The sequence below is a fragment of the Danio rerio genome, chromosome 7 (assembly GCF_049306965.1).
Source record: "Danio rerio strain Tuebingen ecotype United States chromosome 7, GRCz12tu, whole genome shotgun sequence".
NCBI classification, from domain to species: Eukaryota; Metazoa; Chordata; class Actinopteri; order Cypriniformes; family Danionidae; genus Danio; species Danio rerio.
Genome location: NC_133182.1, coordinates 72,182,616 through 72,203,610, shown reverse-complemented (window position 1 = coordinate 72,203,610; position 20,995 = coordinate 72,182,616). Strand labels below are relative to the sequence as shown.

General features: G+C 38.9%; 1 protein-coding gene across 9 annotated transcripts in view; it reads right to left on the bottom strand.

Moving 5' to 3' along the window:
* Window positions 1-20,995, bottom strand: part of mrvi1 (murine retrovirus integration site 1 homolog) — a 128,500-nt gene that overhangs the window by 52,011 nt on the left and 55,494 nt on the right. For all 9 annotated transcript variants that reach the window (XM_002662998.8, XM_073907506.1, XM_073907507.1 and 6 more), the window contains 3 exons: window positions 16,561-16,666; window positions 14,847-14,970; window positions 12,154-12,625 (listed from right to left, as the gene is read on the bottom strand). In XM_002662998.8, the coding sequence (XP_002663044.4) occupies window positions 12,154-12,625; window positions 14,847-14,970; window positions 16,561-16,666 (702 nt within the window). The remainder of the gene's footprint in view (window positions 1-12,153; window positions 12,626-14,846; window positions 14,971-16,560; window positions 16,667-20,995) is intronic.

Genomic DNA, 20,995 nt, shown 5'->3' with positions numbered 1-20,995 from the left:
TTCCATTTGGAGGTCTCAACAGCTGTAAACAATCGCTCCATTAAGCTTGTGGCTCTCAGCACTGCCCATGCTCGTCACCAATACCAAGCTGACCAATCACAGAGCTTGTGCGACATGTCGTTGCAACTTATAGTTACAATTTTTGAGAGTGGGTGGGGGGTAGGGGGGTGTGCGAGCAAAGTGAAGAGCGGGGGGAAGATGCAAGCAAACTGAAAAGCGGGGAGCGGATATGAAGATGGTTGCATATTGGGTTCGGTGCTCATGGGGACTGTAACAAAAAGCTGTGGAGCGGGGGTAGGGGGGTGGAATTCCGGGAGTTTTCCGGGAGATAGAACAAGACAGTAGATGGGCGGGAGATGAGTCTAAAATACGAGAGACTCTGGGGAAAAAACATCAGCCACAGAGAGGGCAGTGCGACCTACGCGTATGCTTGTCGCGGAAGTATAAATCAGCTTTAATAGTCATATCATGGTAGACTATTAAATAAATCAGCTTTAATAGTCATATCTTTAATAGTCATATCATGGTAGTAGGGCTGAATAATAGTCATATCATGGTAGTAGGGCTGAATAATATATCGTTTGAGCATCAATATCGCAGTGTGCGTATCTACAACAGTCACATAGCAGCCCAGCAGATACAGGACGTCAACATGACATCAGATTGACGTTGAATCCCAAAGTCGTGGGACGTTGGATTTTGTTTGGAAATGAAAATCAGGTTGACGTCAGAACCCAACGTCAGGCCGATGTCACTTTCCAATGCAATCTAAAAACAACAAAACACCAACGTCTAATGATGTTACAGCATGACATTGTGTGGACATTACCAATACAGCGTCTATCAGAAGCTGAATTTTGATTGCCATACCTGATGAATAAATGTCAATATTTGACGTCATTATGATGTTGGATTAGGACGTTGGATTTAGGACACTTTCCAACACAATCTAAAATCAACCAAACATCAACGTCATTTCACATCGTTATTGGACGTCGAATTAACATTGTTCTTAGACACTGGCAACCTAAATCTAACCTAATAATAATGTTATTTGACATTTTATGTCTGCTGGGAGGACATAGGCTCATTCTGAAAACGTAGCTTTATATACATATCTGGAGTTTGCGAATTATGTAGCCAGAGCTATGTATGGCTGCATTCCATTTTTAAAACGAACGCTACAGGGCAGTATGACACCATTCCTTTTCTTGCTTACCAGCTGGCCGCCTCCGTATGGACGGCTTTTCTGTTGTTATCATTTTGTCAGGTAGCTCAACAAGTACGTCGGTGGAATTAAGACGCAGAGCGGAGTTGACCGCGACAATGGGATTCGAATCTGAAAATGTGGTAAGAATAAGGGGGCTTTTTTCTAGATTGCTGTTTAAAACACTGCGGTTAGGTTTAGGGAAGGGGGTAGGCAGGCCAATCGGTGCTCTTAAAAACACTATTGATTGGGTTTAGGGAAGGGGGAGGGTGTAGGGGTCGGTCGGTTGGTCAGTCAGCAAATCAGTCAGTCGACAGCAACCTCTGGTGGGTTTACATGAGAACACCAGGTGCGAATGGCATTCGCAAGAGAAGTTTGAGATCTTAAAAAGTTTACACAGTGCCTCTGGTAGATTCGTGAAAACAAAAACTGCTAAAAGTCTTTGTTCTGTTCAGAAATGTATATAGGAGTATATAATCAGAATAAACCTGGGTTGTATTTTATGTTTGATTGTTGATTTTCAGCAACTGAATACTGCTGGACTCTCCTGTTTATTTACATTTTACTTAAAATGTTTGATCATTGTCGTATTTATATATGCTTGTAATTCATTGTATTTTATGCAGATGCACTGCATAGAAAAAGACTTGATCATCCTGATTGATTTAAATAAATATTTTTTTTTCCAAATAGAGCTATTCAAATCACCTGGTGAAATTATATTCGCAATATATATCACAAGCAAAACAAAATATCGCAACGTCAGATTTTTCCAATATCATGCAGCCTTACATGCTACCATTTGCTACCACTGAGTTTTGAGACATTTGAATGAATACAACGACATCTGTTTGTTATGTTTGATGTGAAAGTTATGGGGTTCAGGCGATCTTTCAGATGAAAAAAGTAAACAACAAATGACTCAAAAATACACAAATCACGATTGTAATGGTTATCTCCATGCATAATCTCAGATAGCCAGACATTGATTCAAAATTATATTATTAGTTTCTCATCATCATGTCATTCCAGTGCACCGAGACCTTCGTTCATCTTCAGAACACAATTAAAGATATTTTTGATTGAATCCAAGACCTCCCTCATCTTCCATAGACAGCAAGAGTCGCGGGATGTTCAATGACATTGTAAAAACAGTCTATGGTATACTGATTCAACTGTAATCATATAAAGTTCCAAGAAATGTTTGTGTTCTAAAAAACCTGCAAATATAACCTTGAAAAAACTGCCTTCTTTCATCTGAGAAATATCGCTAAATTACGAAATATGCTATCCATCTCAGATGCAGAAAAGCTAGTCCATGCTTTTATGACTTCGAGACTGGATTACTGTAATGCTCTATTTGCTGGCTGCCCAGCATCCTCTATTAACAAACTTCAATTAGTACAAAATGCAGCAGCCAGAGTTCTGACCAGGTCCAGAAAATATGATCATATAACCCCAATTTTATCCTCCTTACACTGGCTGCCTGTTAAATTTCGTATTGAATTTAAAATATTACTTCTCACCTATAAAGCTCTAAATAATCTAGCTCCTGTTTATCTAACCAACCTTCTGTCTCGCTACGAACCAACTCGCTCCTTAAGATCTCAAAATTCAGGGCTTCTGGTAGTACCTAGAATAGCAAAATCAAGTAAAGGAGGTCGAGCCTTCTCTTTCATGGCTCCTACACTCTGGAATAGCCTTCCTGGTAATGTCCGAGGCTCAGACACACTCTCCCAGTTCAAAACTAGATTAAAGACTTATCTGTTTAGTAAAGCATACACTCAGTGCATCACCTAGCGGGTTCCACACTGGCTTCTACATCTTGCTTATATACACTATGAACAGCAGCTACGCTAATTATTCTCTTTATTCTCTATTTTCACCTGGGGATACTCATCCCGAGGTCCTCAGATTAGGCGGAGTCACTGATTGGATCCAAGACCAGCGACGTGATGATCCCAAGGATTCCATATTCGGGACCAGGCCATATCCTGAGCTGCTGCTGCGCTGATGGTCATGGGGAGTGGAGAACATGAGTCTGATTCCAGCGACGCTCCAGGGACAGACGAGTCTTCATTGAGGCCATCTTCCAGCATAAACCACGGCGAATGAATTTCTGCACAAGACTTTTGGCCAGCGGAGAAATTAAAATGGTCGTGCCCAACTGAGTCTGGTTCTCTCAAGGTTTTTTTTCTTCACTCCCATCAGGTGAAGTTTTTTTTCCCTCTCCGCTGTCGCCACTGCCTCGCATGGTTCAGGATTGGTAGAGCTACGCATCGATGAATTTGCTCTTCAGTGTTTGAACTCTCAGTAATGATTAAATCACACTGAACAGAGCTAAACTGAACTGAACTGAACTTAAACACTAAAACCTGAACCACACTGTTCCAGTTACTATGACCATTTATGTGAAGCTGCTTTGACACAATCTACATTGTAAAAACGCTATACAAATAAAGCTGAATTGAATTGAATTGAACATTTCTCCTGTATCTTCAGTATGGCATACTGTATCAGAATTAGGGTCAGTAGAGCACCACGTAAGCATTCTATTACCTATAGTGAAATGCACACCCTGATATGATGCAAAAGATACTGGCTATTGTTTTTTGCTGATTTCTTGGTGCATAAAAAGTGTTCTTGGAGCTTCGTATGATTACAGTTGAACCACTGAAGTCACAGACAGTTTAGCCAATGTTGTTGGTTCCTTTTCTAGCAAACAAAGTTGTTTTTACTGATTGTTTGGTGCACAAAAGTGTTCTTGGAGCTTCGTATGATTATAGTTGAACCACTAAAGTCACGTGGACAATTTAGTCAATGTTTTTGGTTCCTTTTCTGGCAAACAGTTGTTTTTACTGATTGTTTAGTCCACAAAAGTGTTCTTGGAGCTTTGTATGATTATAGTTGAGCCACTGAAGTCACATGGACTGTTTTGACAATGTTTTTAGTTCCGTTTCTGGCAAACAAAGTTGTTTTTACTGATTGTTTGGTGCACAAATGTGCTCTTGGAGCTTCGTATGATTACAGTTGAACCACTGAAGTCACAGACAGTTTTGCCAATGTTTTTGGTTCCTTTTCTGGCAAACAAAGTTGTTTTTACTGATTGTTTAGTCCACAAAAGTGTTCTTGAAGCTTTGTATGATTATAGTTGAGCCACTGAAGTCACATGGACTGTTTTGACAATGTTTTTAGTTCCGTTTCTGGCAAACAAAGTTGTTTTTACTGATTGTTTGGTGCACAAATGTGCTCTTGGAGCTTCGTATGATTACAGTTGAACCACTGAAGTCACAGACAGTTTTGCCAATGTTTTTGGTTCCTTTTCTGGCAAACAAAGTTGTTTTTACTGATTGTTTAGTCCACAAAAGTGTTCTTGAAGCTTTGTATGATTATAGTTGAGCCACTGAAGTCACATGGACTGTTTTGACAATGTTTTTAGTTCCGTTTCTGGCAAACAAAGTTGTTTTTACTGATTGTTTGGTGCACAAAAGTGTTCTTGGAGCTTCGGATGATTATAGCTGAACCACTAAAGTCACATGGACAATTTTGCCAATGTTTTTAGTTGCTTTCTGGCAAACAGTTGTTTTTACTGATTGTTTGGTGCACATAAGTGTTCCTGGAGCTTTGTATGATTATAGTTGAACCACTTAAGTCACATGGACAATTTTGCAAATCTTTTTTGTTCCTTTTTTGGCAAACAGTTGTTTTTACTGATTGTTTGGTGCATAAAAAGTGTTCTTGGAGCTTCGTATGATTACAGTTGAACCACTGAAGTCACAGACAGTTTTGCCAATGTTTTTGGTTCCTTTTCTGGCAAACAAAGTTATTTTTACTGATTGTTTGGTGCACAAAAGTGTTCTTGGAGCTTAGGATGATTATAGTTGAACCACTAAAGTCACATGGACAATTTTGCCAATGTTTTTAGTTGCTTTTCTGGCAAACAGTTGTTTTTACTGATTGTTTGGTGCACACAAGTGTTCCTGGAGCTTCGTATGATCACAGTTGAACCACTTAAGTCACATGGACAATTTTGCAAATCTTTTTAGTTCCTTTTTTGGCAAACAAAGTTGTTTTTACTGATTGTTTGGTGCACATAAGTGTTCTTGGAGCTTCGTATGATGACAGTTGAACCACTAAAGTCACATGGACAGTTTTGGCGAATGTTTGACATTTCACCACTTCTATAACGGTTCATATGATTGTGAACGCTTAATCGCACCAATCAGTCTCAGAAAAAAAAATTCAGCAGTCTGAAGCTGGCAGATCTAGAGGACTGATTGACATTTAAAATGTTCACAAGACATTTCTCTTGTAAAATAGGTATTTGCATCTTCATACAGCCTAAAAGTAAAGTAAAATTAAACACAGTTTGACATACAGAAACCTCTGAATTAACTAATCGAAGATTGTTGTTGGTCAGAATACACTAAATATCCCTCAGAGCACTAAAAATTCAACATGTTTTATTAACAAATTTAAATATAATTTAAATAAATACATATATTTAATTCACTGAAGCATGTTGTCACATCCGTCAGTGACCACCTGAGGGCGCTGTAGTGCACCAGGACTCAGTAGGCACTACAGCGTCCCAGGAAAGACTACAATTCCACACATACCACGCGCATAAACTGGAACATATACACTGACCTGTCATCACATCTGTTCTGTGTTACCGTTGATTATCTGGACTATATATTCCATCATTCCACCGTTGTTTATCATTGCGTCGTTTGTCTTCCTTGTCTTTCTTGTTCCCAGTTCCGCAGTAAGTCTTGTATTCCTAGTTCGTTGTTTCCTGATCCTGTTCTTGTATTTTTGCTTAGTTTTTCGAGTTTTGTTTCCTGAGCCTTGCCTCTGTTTTAGTTTCTGGTTTTGTGGTTTATTTGTACTTTGAACACCTTGTTTTATGTTTTGCACTGTATATAAATCTGCACTTGAATCCGCAATCTTTTTGTTCCCGTTTTGTTATTGTTTTTGATCACGCTAACGTGACACATGTACTACACAAACTAGCATCACCAAAAAAAGTTGACCTCCCCTTATGGCCACTGTATAATTCGCACCCTGAAGTACACACAGTGTGAGATTTGCTTCTACGTAATGTCATGTACAAATAAATTCTTGTTACCCCCGTTGGCATTTGTCCTATCATAAAGCTCAATCTCATGTTTCTGCCTCTCAGAGAGGTTCAAGAGGAAATGTTTCCCTTCAGCGGAATAACAGCTACTGATGGCATCTCTTAAACAAAAACACTCCTACGATGAAGAGCACAGCTATCAAGAACATTGTCTAAAAGAGACACAGAACGCTTATGTGCAGAATAAAGAGTTAAGCATTTGCCTGTTTATATTACCGCTAATGCTGTATCTCTACCATAAACACATCTAAAAATACGCATGAGTCATTAATGCAGCAAATCACGATGGGGTTGTTTCAATTGTGTGTCTGTCGGCTTGTTATATAAACACGACTTGGTCTCGAGATAGCGATCGAGGTGAAAGGAGACTCCTTGGTTCTCCCACAGGAATGCATTCCCATATTCCACTAAATCCATTCTCATCTAATCTGAATGCTACTAAAGCTATCTTTGGCTTCCTGTACACCCAAACAAAAATAAGAGACAATTTCGGCAGACAAATGCTATTTTGGTGAATGTCTTATAAGGGAAGAGAAGCTCAGCGGTGGTTATGCGCTGTGAAGAGCTCCAGCAGAGAATTCACATTATCACAAGTGTGCCACAGAGAAAACAGACTACTCATTAGTAACAAACACACATACAAAAGCCTGCATCACTCAACCCACACTTTCTCCATCACGTTAAAATCAGTTGAATGACTGATGAAATAATGGCAGGATGTGTCACGCATCTAATGCTGAATCTCTAAGTAGGTTTTTAATGTGAGTGGTGTTTACCTGTACAAAGCTCACCAACACAATGCTATAGCTGCCAGGGTTTTATGATTGCTTTGCGTAAGTTTCTATCGTGGTTGCTAGGGCTGCACAATATGTTGCACAATTATCGTTATCACAATAATAGCTTTTTTCATTTAAAGAACACTAGCACAAGTCAATGTTAAATAGATAAATAATAAAGGGCCTTCCAGTCTTGTTAATACTCCCGTTTTTGATGGGATTCTCCCGTATTTTACCATTCTATACCGCTATTAACCCATTTAAGTATTTTCCCTTACTTCTCCAAGATTTTTTATCTTTTAATTAAAAGTGAAAGTAGCATCATGGAAGCATTCATTCATTTTCTTGTCGGCTTAGTCCCTTTATTAATCCGGGGTCGCCACAGCGGAATGAACCGCCAACTTATCCAGCAAGTTTTTACATAGCGGATGCCCTTCCAGCCGCAACCCATCTCTGGGAAACATCCACACACACATTCACACACACACTCATACACTACGGACAATTTAGCCTACCCAATTTACCTGTACCAAATGTCTTTGGACTGTGGGGGAAACTGGAGAACCCGGAGGAAACCCACGCGAAGGCAGGGAGAACATGCAAACTCCACACAGAAACGCTAACTGAGAACCAGCGACCCAGCGACCTTCTTGCTGTGAGGCGACAGCACTACCTACTGCACCACTGCATCGCCTGTCATGGGAGCATATCCCATATTTTTACATACCAATGTTTAAAGAGTCTCTGATGCTGGTAATATAGTATATAAGCACATTTCAGGCAACAAAACTCTAAGAATATATTTCTTGTTATTAGTGAATTTACAGTGCATTTGGAAAGTATTCATATCACTTCACTTTTTCCAGATTTTTTATGTTACAGCCTTATTACAAAACTGATTAAATTAATTTATTTCCTTGAAATTCTACACACAATACCCCATAATGACAATGTGAAAAACATTTTTTTTTATTGTTGCAAATTTATTAAAAATAAAAAACCTGAAAAATCTCATGCACATTAGTATTCACAGCCTTTGCTCAATACTTTGTTGATACACCTTTGGCAGCAATTGCAGCCTCAAGTCTTTTTGAATATGATGCCACAAGTTTGGCACACCTGTCTTTGAGAATATTTGGCCATTTCTCTTCGCAGTACCTCTCAAGCTCTATTAAATTGGATGGGAAGCAACAGTGTACAGCCATTTTCAGATCTCTCCAGAGATGATTAATAGGATTTAGGTCTGGGCTCTGGCTGGGCCACTCAAGAACATTCACTGAGTTGTTGTGAAGCCACTCTATTGATATTTTGGCAGTGTGCTTTGGGTCATTGTCCTGATGGAAGATGAACCGTCACCCCAGTCTGAGGTCAAGAGCACTCTGAATCAGGTTTTCATTCAGGATGTCTCTGTACATTGCTGCATTCATTTTTCCCTCTATCCTGACTATCTTCCAGTTAATGCTGCTGAAAAACTCCCCACAGCATGATGCTGCCACCACCATGCTTCACTGTAGGGATGGTATTAGCCTGGTGATGAGCGGCGCCTGGTTTTTTCCTAACGTAACGCCTGGCATTTATTCCAAAGAGTTCAATTTTAGTCTCATCAGACCAGAGAGTTTAGTTTCTTATGGTCTGAGGGTCCTTCATTCCAGGAGGGGAGTGTCTTCCTTCTGGAACAGAAGCTGCACAGACAGTTGTCCTTTTGTAAGTTTCTCCTCTCTCCACAGAAGAACGCTAGAGCTCAGACAGAGTGACCATCGGGTTATTGATAACCTCCCTGACTAAGGCTCTTCTCCCCCGATCACTCAGCTTAGTTGGTCGGCCAGCTCTAGGAAGAGTCCTGGTGGTTCCAAACATCTTCCACTTACGGATGATGGAGGCCACTGTGCTCATTGGAACTTTCAGAGCAGCAGAAATTTTTCTGTAACCTTCCCCAGCCTTGTGCCTCCAAACAAACATGTCTAGGAGGCCTATAGACAATTCCTTTGTCTTCATGCTTGGTTTGTGCTTTGGCATGCACTGTCAACCCTGGGACCTTATATAGACAAGTGTACGCCTTTTCAAATCATGTGTAATCAACTGAATTTACCACAGATGAACTCCAATTAAGCTGCTGAAACATCTCAAGAATGGTCAGTGGAAACAGAATGTACCTGAGATCAATTTAGAACTTCACGGCAAAGGCTGTAAATACTTCTGTAGATGTGATTGTTTTGGTTTTTATTTTTTAGTAAATTTGCAACAATTTCAAAAAATCTTTTTTCACATTGTCATTATAGGGTATTGTGTGTAGAATTTTGAGGAAATAAATAAATGAATTTAATCCGTTTTGAAATAAGGCTGCAACATAAAAAAAGATGGAAAAAGTGAAGCGCTTTGAATGTATATAAATCCTGATGTGTTTGGGGACCCAGAGGACAAATAAAAATACTGTACGAGTTGACGATTACAACAAGAAAACAAAACTATGTCCAATCAAAAAGCAGGAGATAAAAGCATAATACAGTCCTGGAGCAGCACAAAGTGAAATGGATTTGGAAAAGAGGTGGAGGATCAGCTTGTTGATTTGTGACAACAGCCCAAATGTTTATGTGTTTATTCATCGGCAAAGTTTATTCTAAAATCTCGAGAGATTTTGTGAGATGTGTTCACGTTTTTTAAATATATGTTGTCATGTGGTGTACAGCAAAACAAACACATTACAATAGCTTTTTTTGACATCATCTTTGTGGTTTCTAACATTTTGCAAATCTCGTACAATTTAAAGAATCTTTGTACCCAGTCTAAGCAGTGTAACAATCTATAGTACTTACGTGACGCACCGAGTGCTCCTGCAAAAGTGATGTACAGAGTAACAAAATAAGAGGAAGGAGTCTTGTGAAAACCACACACACAGACTTACGCAAGAGACGCATTCAAGCACGTTAATATCAGATGAAAACAATCAAGTGACTTTGCTGTCCAATGTGTTCAGACCGCTGAAATACCATGGTAAAACAGAGCTAAGATATTAGGATCAGATATTGGACAGCTGGAAATAGTCTCCTCTAAAATAATTGAGTCAGCCACATTATGTTTTGATGTGCATTAAGGAATGTATTACTTCCATTTATTGTAGTTTATTGAATGAGAAGCCAAAGTAATAAGCTATGTATGCCAATTTAAGATATTTTATTGGCAGATTTCAGTGTTGTCCCATCTGCAAAAACTTACTGGTCACACTTTAGTTTAGGTCACAATTCATGCTATTTACTACTGGGTTATGACCTGCCTATTATAAAGGTATTACACAGCAAAATCCTCTGAGTAAAATTGACTTAATTTAGATTTAGATTTTTGGACCCTCTCTAAATTGAGTTAATGTTACTTAAGTTAATAACACAATGAAAGGATTAATTAGGTGATGATTGAGGACTGATGATGAACACCTACTCTTATTAAGCAGAAACACGGAAGAGCAACAGAAAACTACTACTAACTCAAGTTACAGCCTTAGATTAAATCAGCTGAAATGTAATACATTGAATCTCAGCAGAGAATCAACTCGATTAATAAGCAACTCCACAAACAGCAGCTTTACTTTTTACTAATTTGTTCGTCTTATTATAAATAGGGAACAAATACTCTTTGAACTGAGTAAATTTTACTCAGAGGATTTTGCTTTGTAACTGTTCATTGGTAGCTAAAATGTATGATCTTATTCTACATCCTTAATCCAACCAAAACCTAAACCCAACTTCTACCTTACTAACTACTAATAAACAGTTAATTTGTAGTTAATTTGTAGCTAATCTGCAGTTGAGCTCTAATCTTCTCTAAGACATCTGCAGGAAGTTTTCCACAATGACCTTGGTTAGCTGGTTCAGTGTGTTTAATGCGGGTTTTGCACAACAAACTATGTGGAAAATGGTTGCATAATGTTAGGTCACATGTCTTTTGCTTGTGCATGGCGATCAACCTAGGGCAGTTGTTTGGAAGTTTAAAGTAAAATTCTATGGTTATTATTATGTAAACTACTATGGTGTTTTTGGTAACTACAGAATGGTTTTATAGTGTTCAGGAAGATAAGCTGTATTGCTTCAGTTCAGATTCAGTGTTTAGAACTGCTTAAAGTTGTTAAGATTAGTCTCTTCATCTCGACTTCATTAATTTCCTAAAAAAAAAATTAAATTCTGGGTTGTCCCATTTCACCTGCTTCGAATGTTATTACTTGATTGAATGGGCATTATCAATGGTTATCAGCTGATAGATATGGGCCAGATGCACCTACTAGTGCAGGGGTGGCCAACCCTGTTCCTGGAGAGCCACCGTCCTGCAGATTTCAGTTGCAACCCATATCAAACACACCTGCCTGTAATTATCACGTGGTGTTCAGGTCCTAGTTAATTAGTTCAGACCTTTTTCAGACCTCAACAGTGTCAAAACTTGATGGGCCTCGTCTATCAAATTTGATCTTCATTTTGTATTTTCTATTGGATTCAATCAGGTGTTGGCTGGGCCATTCTACAGCTTGATTTTCTTTCTCTGAAAGCACTTGAGAGCTGGCTGTGTTTTGGATCATTCTCTTGCTGAAATGTCCACCCTGCTTTCATCTTCATCATCCTGCTAATGTAGATGTTGGACAAGCAGCTAATATTCATTTACAATGACGAAGGGCAGACAGTTGCTGAAGAACTAAGATTTCAGCTGCTGTCTGGGCTTTCACTTCCATTCTACACCTCCCTTTCTTCATGTGTTCGATACTTTTTCTCTGTGTCATTTGATTATCTTACACATGACTTCATTTGTAAACTAATTAGATTTGTTTTCTTCACATACTGTATATGGATTTTCCTGGTTGTTGTCAACATCCAGGGAAATTTTCAAGTCAACAGCACCTTTAGAAATATGTTTTCCGAGAAAAATGGTGACGTGTTTAATGCTTATTTTCCCCATTGTATCTAAGGTGCACAGCTCTTTAAAAGGCAAAGAATGAGAACCTGATAAAATTATATGATTCATAAAACTGTAGGAGAATGGATATAGCTCACCTCTAGATTATCAGCAAGACCAGTGGCTTGGATACGTATTAAAGTGTCTGAATCACTTGTTTTGTGTTTCTCTTGAGCCTCACTATTCTTTGTCCTTGCTTGACTCTTTCCTCTGTGCTCAGATTCCTCTCGACTCCTCCCAGAGCAATCCGACTCCTGTCTTTCCTCTTGACAAATCCCAGAATCCTCTACAAGGGCCTCCCTTGGTGAACTGAATCCTTGGTTATCCCAGTCGTCTGCGAACTTGGAAAGCTTTCCTTGCTTCAAAAGTTTTAAGGCCTCTGTCCTGCCGCTATAATTTTGGCACCTCTCAGAAGTCTCTGTTTTACGTCTGCTGTTTTGCAGCTCAGTTCCTGGACATCCAGCGTCTCCTTTATTCAGACTCGTGCACGTTTCCTTGTTTGCAGCTAAGGTGCTTCCAGTGTCCCCTGACTCGGAGAGGAAGCTGTCATTGCTTGTTGGCTGGTCTGACCTAGAGGAAAACAAGAAACAAAACAGATCCATCAGCTGAATGTACAGTCAGAATTATTAGCCCTCTTGATTTTTTTTTCCACAAATTCTGTTTAACGGAAAGATTTTTCTTTAAATACATCTCTAAACATAAAAGTTTTGGCAACTCATTTCTATTAACTGATTTCTTTTATCATAATATTGTACTAAATATTTTGTATTGGATATTTTTCATAATACTTATATTCAGCTTAAAGTGCAATTTAAAGGCTTAAATAGGTAAATTAGACAATTTATTGCAATTAGGAAAGCCATTGTATAATAATGGTTTGTTTTTTAGACAAAGTGTTGTGGATTAAAACATCTAAAGGAACAAAACAATAAAACAAAACCGAAAATGGGTTGTAATAATTATTATTTTATCAAATAATATAAAGTCATTTTATAAGACTTTTTACATTTGAGAGGGGCTATTTTAGCACAGTAGCAACAAAATGCCCTTGTGTGTTGCAAGCCATTGAAATGAATGGGTTTAGGCAGTGCCTTCTGGGTCCGGTATGAAAGTCAATTCAGACCCTGGAGTGACTACGACTGGGTGAAGAGTGAAAGCAGTGTGCAGTGTGCCTTTTATTAGACTCTTATTTTCTGCTATATTTCACTTTCCTCAAAAAACGTAAATGCTATTTTCGTCTAAAAATTTCTGCAAGCTGAAAATTCGGTGCATCCCTACATATAGTGTTTTTGGAATAAAAATTAAATGTAAAAATGTAGAATTAATTGCATGCACTGATAGACCAATAAATATATGTATTATATATATATATATATATATATATATATATATATATATATATATATATATATATATATATATATATATATATATATATAGGCAACGTGGTTGCGCAGTAGGTAGTGCTGTCGCCTCACAGCAATTAGGTCGCTGGTTACAGCCTCAGCCGGGTCAGTTGGCATTTCTGTGTGGAGTTTGCATGTTCTCCCCGTGTTGGTGTGGGTTTCCTCCGGGTGCTCCGGTTTCCCCCACAGTCCAAGGACATCCGGTACAGGTGAATTGGGTAAGCCAAATTGTCCATAGTGTATGTATGTGTGTGAATGAGTGTGTATGGATGCTTCCCAGTGATGGGTTGCAGCTGGAAGGGCATCCGCTGCGTAAAACATATGCTGGATAAGTTGGCGGCTCATTCCGCTGTTGCAACCCCAGATAAATAAAGGGACTAAGCCAAAAAGAAATATAGCTAGAGTTTGACTTTGTAGATAAAACCTATTTTTGTTGTTTAAATAAAAAGTAGTAAAATGTAAACAACTTATAAAAAAAAACATCATACAAATAGGTTGTCATTTAATAAGAATATGTGAATAACTCAATCTTGACAAAAATGTCAGATAGAACCTTATAATTCTAAGGTGACAAGATGTTGGAAGGATGAGAGAACTTAGAAACTCGTCGTGAGAATGGAGATGTCGGCACATTTGTGCCAGTCTGTCAGATGAAATTGCTTAAAACACCTTAATATTTTAGAATTACTGCATTTCGTTGCACTGTACTTGTACATGTGTAATGACAATAAAGTTATATCTAATCTAATCTAAAAAAAAAAAGGTATTTAACGTTTGCATAACCAATGATTAACCGAGACCCATCCATTAGTAAATATGCAGCCTATTTTTTGATTGCCTGACCAGTGCATTAACAACAGCACGCGTTGAGATAACCGAGAAATTATTTGCTTCTTGTCCAGTGTCACCCACATGACGGATCTCGTAGTAAAGAACAAGAAAAAATCAGTTGTTGTGAACTGTGCCACATTACACGATAAGAAACGATTGAATGTTGTGTCACGACACCCATATGTCGTTTACGAATCCCTACAACACTACGTCGAGGAAAATCGTGATGAAATCATGATAAATTCTGACCGGGGCTTAAATCAAATCTCCTACAACAGGGATATTCTGATCCTAAAGGAATACGAGTGTTATGACAGCAGCAAAATAATAGTTAAAGGAGACATTTCCAGCAATAACAACGAAGGATGTGTCCTTGTGGTTTTCGGCATATGCTGAAAGGGTTTACAAGTACCACTTGGGAGTCAAAGAAATTTATTGGGGCCACGGTGGGTGACAGTATAAACTCCGGTGTTCCTGCACAGTCTCACCTCACGCTGGATGATCTTTGAGTGAGGATTTTACATATAAACACACACAGGAATGTAAACACTGACCCAGCTACATTCTCCTGTCTGTTGTGTGGCGTGGGCTCTTCACAAGCTGACGGTTCCGGCAGGGAGATCTGAGTATAGAGTGAAGAATGACCCGGAGGAATAATCACTCCCACAGATGGAAGACCTGATGGAGAGGAACTAATGCTGTTAAACAGACACCTTGTAAAAAGGAAAATATCACAGGGTACATACACATTTTTACACACACTTAAAATTCCAGGACTTTCCCATTACTTTACTAAAACTTTCAAAGTAAATATTCATGACCTAACATTTCATGTAATGTCTATGTATACATGGTAAGCAAGAAAAAAGTGCACACATTTACAATACAATTTATTACAGCATATCAAAAAATATGCAAGTGGTTTCAAACATTTAAGAGTTTCTTTCTTCTGTTGAACACTGAAGAAGATATTTCTTAGACAGCAGCAAAGACCATTGGCTTCCATAGTAGGAAAAACAGCTACTACGGAAGTCAATGGTCTTTTAGGTTTCTTGTAAAATGTCTTGTTTTTTGTTTAACAAAGAGAAAGGTTTAAACCAGGGATGTCCAAACTCGGGCTGTTTCTCAATATGCGTTCTTCAGCGGTTTTGCGTCCTCGTGTAACGTCATCATCAGCTGCCTAAGTTCAGTTCCAATACTCAAGACCGCAAGTACGAAGGACGCGTGAAACTTCCCGGATGTGATCTTGAAATCGAGGACGCACTGATGCAGACTTGAGCACCTCTGGAAGTCGCTCTGGAAGTCCCAGAAGTCATTGCGACTGGAGGTGGGAAGTGCAGCATTTTATTTAGATTTATTTTTAAAGTTCAGAGATATCACTTATTTACCTCAGGAGTTTCCCTAAATGAAACGGTGAAAGTAAACATTAACATGAATATCCTAATAAAGGACTAAACACATTAAGGGTTGTTTGTTTGCTGAAACTCGTATTAAAATATGTTTTATTTATATTGAGCAGAGTATATTTATAATGTTTTTATGTAAAGTATATATTTTGAAGAGGGGGGAAACAATAAATCGTTTTATGAATGCTGTAATGTTTGAATAATTTACGATTTAAAACGCGTGAAGGTCACATGACCATCAGGAAGAACGCAGCATCCTATTTCTCAAAGGATGCGTTCTCTGCCCTCGCAGTCTACTGAGTTCGTTCTTCCAAGGACACCTGGCAAGACCGGTTTCCACAAGAACACAAGTCCGTTCTCTGCTTTCTTGGAAATGAGAAACAGCCTCGGTCTTTGAGGGCTGGTGTCCTGCTCAATTAGCCCCAAACCCCAATAAGACACACCTGGGCTAGCTAATCAAGCTCTTAAGCTGCGGTCACACTGGGTTTTTCTTCCCATAGACTTCCATTTATACGCACGCGAATGCGTCAGACCGGAAATGCAGGGTCATGCACCAAGTTTTGCAGGTCGCTGCGGTGCAAAGTTCAAGCTTGGTGAACTTTGACCTGCGAAATCGCATCACTTGACTCTCAAACATGACCTCTCTGGACAGAAATTTTAAACATGGAGCAATCGCTCGCTTTTTTAAAGCCTAATAATCTTGTTTATTTCGCATAAACAAGAATTTTGCATTATCAAACACGTGCGACCGCAGCTTGGCCTTCTAGAAACATCCTTGCAGGTGTTTTTGGACACCCCTGGTTTAAAACAAGCAAAGGTTGAGTAAATGATGACAAAACACAATTAAATATTCAGATATTACCTGTAAACAACGGCTCAAAGCAAACCCCGGATACACGCTTTAGCAAAAACTCAGATGGTGAACCAGGATCCGGATCTTTGAAAGTTGAATGGTGGGTATTGTTCACCTTAAAAAAAAAATATAACAACACAACTTTAGCGATGATTTTATGGCAGGAATCTTTTATCTGTTCTGCTGTGCTCTGCAGTGTGTAATCATCTGATCAGAAAAGGCTGTTTAAAATATCACTGACATTTAAAAGTGGAGATATCAAAAGAATTTCCCTAACACTGTGACTAAAATAGGAGACTGTTCCATAGTGCTGGGCGGAAGAGATAACGAAATCAACACTATCTCTTCCAAATTCAACAGACAACTTATGAAATCTCAGAGAATCGCAGTGGTTTCTATTGGCTAGATTTGAAGGGAGTTTATGAATCATGTTTTGCTACCATACTGTCATCTTTTCCCATTTTCCTGTTGGTAAGAAAAAAGAAATCCTGAACGAGAGTTCAATTGTCTCTTCAGAATAACAGCAGAATTTAGTGTAGCATTCAATATTCATTCATTCATTTTCTTTTTGGCTTAGTCCCTTTATTTATCAGGGGCCACCACAGTGGAATGAACTGCCAACATATCCAGCATATGCTTTACACAGCGGATGCCCTTCCAGCTGCAACCCAATACTGGGAAACATGCATACACATTACACATTCATTCCCACACATACACAACAGCCAATTTAGTTAATTAAATTCACTAATAGCGCATGTCTTTGGACTGGGTGAAACCGAAGCACACGGAGAAAACCCACACTAACCCGGGGAGAATATTCTTTACACTTCACACAGAAATGCCAACTGGCCCAGCCGGGACTCGAGCCAGCTACCATCTTGCTGTGAGGTGTGAAAAGAAAATGTACCAAAATGATATCTACAAAATTGTATATGTGTTGAATTTAAACTAAATAAATTAAATAACATTCAACTTAATGTTTAAATTCAGCCCAAATAAATGGTTTACAACCACTTAACTTAAAAAATAAATAAATAAATGCAAGGAATCTTCTTTGAATCATTTTTTTTGTGTAACAATATCTTATTGTTCAGAGTATACCTAATTCTTTCAAGGTGAAGAGCCTCCTTTATAAAAAAAACAACAAAACAAAAAGCACACACACATGCATGCAAAAAAAAGTTATTTAGCAGAGATTAGCCTATAAGAAACAAAGTGTTGTTGTACCAGAGAAAAGGTTATTGCACATCGAATCCGAAATTAGTCCCAGCCCTTTTTTTTTTCATTTAACAACATAAAAACGGTGGACCAATTGGAGTGGTTTTTAGAACGACCGCAACTTGACGTAGTAGTGTGGTCCCCCCGCCCACCATTATTGATTGACAGGTCTGTGCCACCATATCCTCAGTTTGTTGTTCCACGTCTGTCATTTTCAGCGTGTGAGTCAAAGTGATAGGAACACCCTTGCTCTATTTTTAGATGTAAGGCTCATTGGGCTCAACACAAGATCAACATTCACCACATGATCGCTCTAATCGGAATTATTGCTTGTAACTTAGTTTGTTTGTAGGTTGGTTTGCAAACATGTCTTCTTTTCATTGTGTCTACCTTAAACTTCAGCCGTTTGCATTTCTCGCGCTCACAGAAGCGATCTTAACTAGGTGCAGCTGGAAAGTGCGAGCGAGTTGACTTACGTGCGTGGCCCTCAAATGACTAGCATCGCGCCATGCATTTTAGTATTCCAAACATAGGTTTCTATCAGGGTACACACAACGGTGCTTCGGACAGCCGCCGACTTGAAGCGCCGTTGTGTATACCCTGATAGAAACCTATGTTTAGAATTCTAAAATGCGTGGCGCGACGATGGCGTTGCTTCTGGTGTGTGACCTGCATGCAAGTTTACACAGGGTACACACAACGGTGCTTCAAGTCGGCAGCTGTCCGCGGCACCCAGCCACAATTCAGGACCAACACAATCTCACGGCAATTCATAACTTTTTCATTTAGTGGGTATTTCATACAAATTTGTGCATTTTAGTACGATTTGTTCATCTCCCAATGACGGTTGGGTTTAGGGGTGGGGTTAGGTGCCACGCCTCCTTTTTAAAATCGTAAAATTTCTTACGACTGAACTCGTACGAATTTGTACGAATTAGCTGCTAAACTGCCAAAACGTAAAATACTTACGTTTTCTAATGAGATCAGGCTGTTCAGGACACTTCATATTTCTGCCGCGCCACAGAGTGCCATCTAAATAGTTTTAATTTTAAAAACGTTAATGTGCATGTCTGGTGTGCCGTGTCACGGCTCTGAGCGGCGCATCCAGTGCCTCAGTCAAAGTTAATCCAGTGTGTGTATTAGTCTCGGTGTACAAGCTCGGCACTTTAAACTAGCACACAGTTGCCTGTAAAACTATACAAAGACACAAATGATTATGTACTCTCTGCTTGGTCTGTGTCCGAGTCGTACATGTACGGCTGAATTCTGGTCCTCTCACTCGTGTTGCTTCTCTCTGTCTGCCTGTCTGTTACCAAACACAGAGCGGGGGAGCTCTTGGCTCCGCCCCCTTGTTACGTTGGGCGGGAAGTTAAAACTAATTTTCATGCGAAGCAACACGCCCCTAAAACAGGAAGCTGTGTACACGCCCCCAAAATAACACTTTTTAACACATTATAATAAAAAAAAAATCTGAACTGTGTTTTGAACTGAACCTAAACTGGCAAACTCAGAAAAACCATAGTATTAATATTAAATCTTAAAAAAGGGGTAAACTAGGTGAAAAAATTTAAAAAACTGCTTTTATTCTTGCCGAAATAAAACAAATAAGATTTTTCCCAGAAGAAAAAATATTATAGTAAATACTGTGAAAAAATTCCTCGCTCTGTTAAACATAATTTGGGAAATATTTGCAAAAGAAAAAAAATAACATTGACTTTAAACGCATGTTTCACCAATGCTTCAACAGACGTTTCAGTGGTCCGGGACATGCAGGGAGGCCAGACAGCGGGAGTCCTGCAGCACGTTCTCTCCCACTGAGCGTGACACGCAGATGAATATTGCAGTGTAATCAAATCACCCTGATTATTTCCTGCTGGCTATGGGTCTATATGTTTGTGAGCTTTCATTCCAACTCCCACTCCTCCTCTTTCTGCGGTCGGCGCAGGTTCCCTTCTCATTGACCGGATCTATTTTTAATTGGCCTTTGACTGTCACCACTGAGAAGATGCTCGGCTCTTATAAGCTTGGAGAAAGATGGAAGGTCATTGTGGTGGCAGGTCCCTGCGGGCCACTGATGACCTCAGTGTTAGCAGCTCTGACGCGACTGCATGAGAAAGTGCATGTCGGCCCCCCTCTTTTCACTTGTTATGTAACACAGATACAGCTGGCCAGATTTGCTCAAAGTTTGGTGGCAATACAGTCACTGTAAAGGCTAACCGGAAATTTAATTTATTCAAGTTTATTTGTATGCTTTTCACAACAATTATTGCTTTAAAACCACTTAAACTCTGCTGCTATTTTGGGATTTCCGCCTGGATTTTGCCTACCCAAATTTAAAAGCTTCCCAAATCCACATGCAGAGGTGTAAATGCAAAAATGTTGTATCATTTTAAAGAAAACCCTTTGAATTTTCATGAAACACTATTGAGAGTGTTTAAAATAAGTGTATATGTCGTCTGTGTTATAATAAACACCTAAAAAAAGAGGCACTTTTTGTATTTTTTATTTTTTCAAATTTGAAAGTGTACCTTTTAGGTTCTGTGATGTCGAGCGTGCTGTAAATAATTTTGGTGGTTCCTGCACATGTCTGTTATCATAGAAAAAAAAAAAATTCTACCATAATCTATGCAAAAGTTATTGTATTCCAACTGATGAGAGGTATTGTACAAGCCACAGGGACCGATCATTGTTTTCATATTTCACTATTCTTTTGTTTGATCAAACATAATTCACTGTGTTTGGACCACATGGGACATATAAAAGGATTACTTATGCACATCACCTCAAAAACAGAGGAGAATGGCCCTGAAGCACACAGCATAAGGTAAGAGATGACAGCTGTCTGTGCTATCTGGGGCTGCTTATTGATCATGAATGTATTGTTTTCAATTCTGCGCCATGGAAACACCATTCAGTCGACAACTGTTTGATGTGTGAATATAATTCAGTAAAAAGAATGCTAGAACTGTATAAGCACCGGCAAAAGCTTTCATTTGAAATATAACTTGTACATGTGTCATATGAAAATGAACCAATGTAAAATACCTAGCTCTGGTATCCAAAATACTGTGTATTTAAGTGTAAATAACTTTTGGACAGTATAATAAAAACCAAAGTGATGCATATGTGCATAAAATATAGATTCTACACTGTCAAATGAAACCATTTACGGGGGTCTGGTGTAATGCTAGCCTTTTAAATCTTAAAGCAAAAGTCGATGACG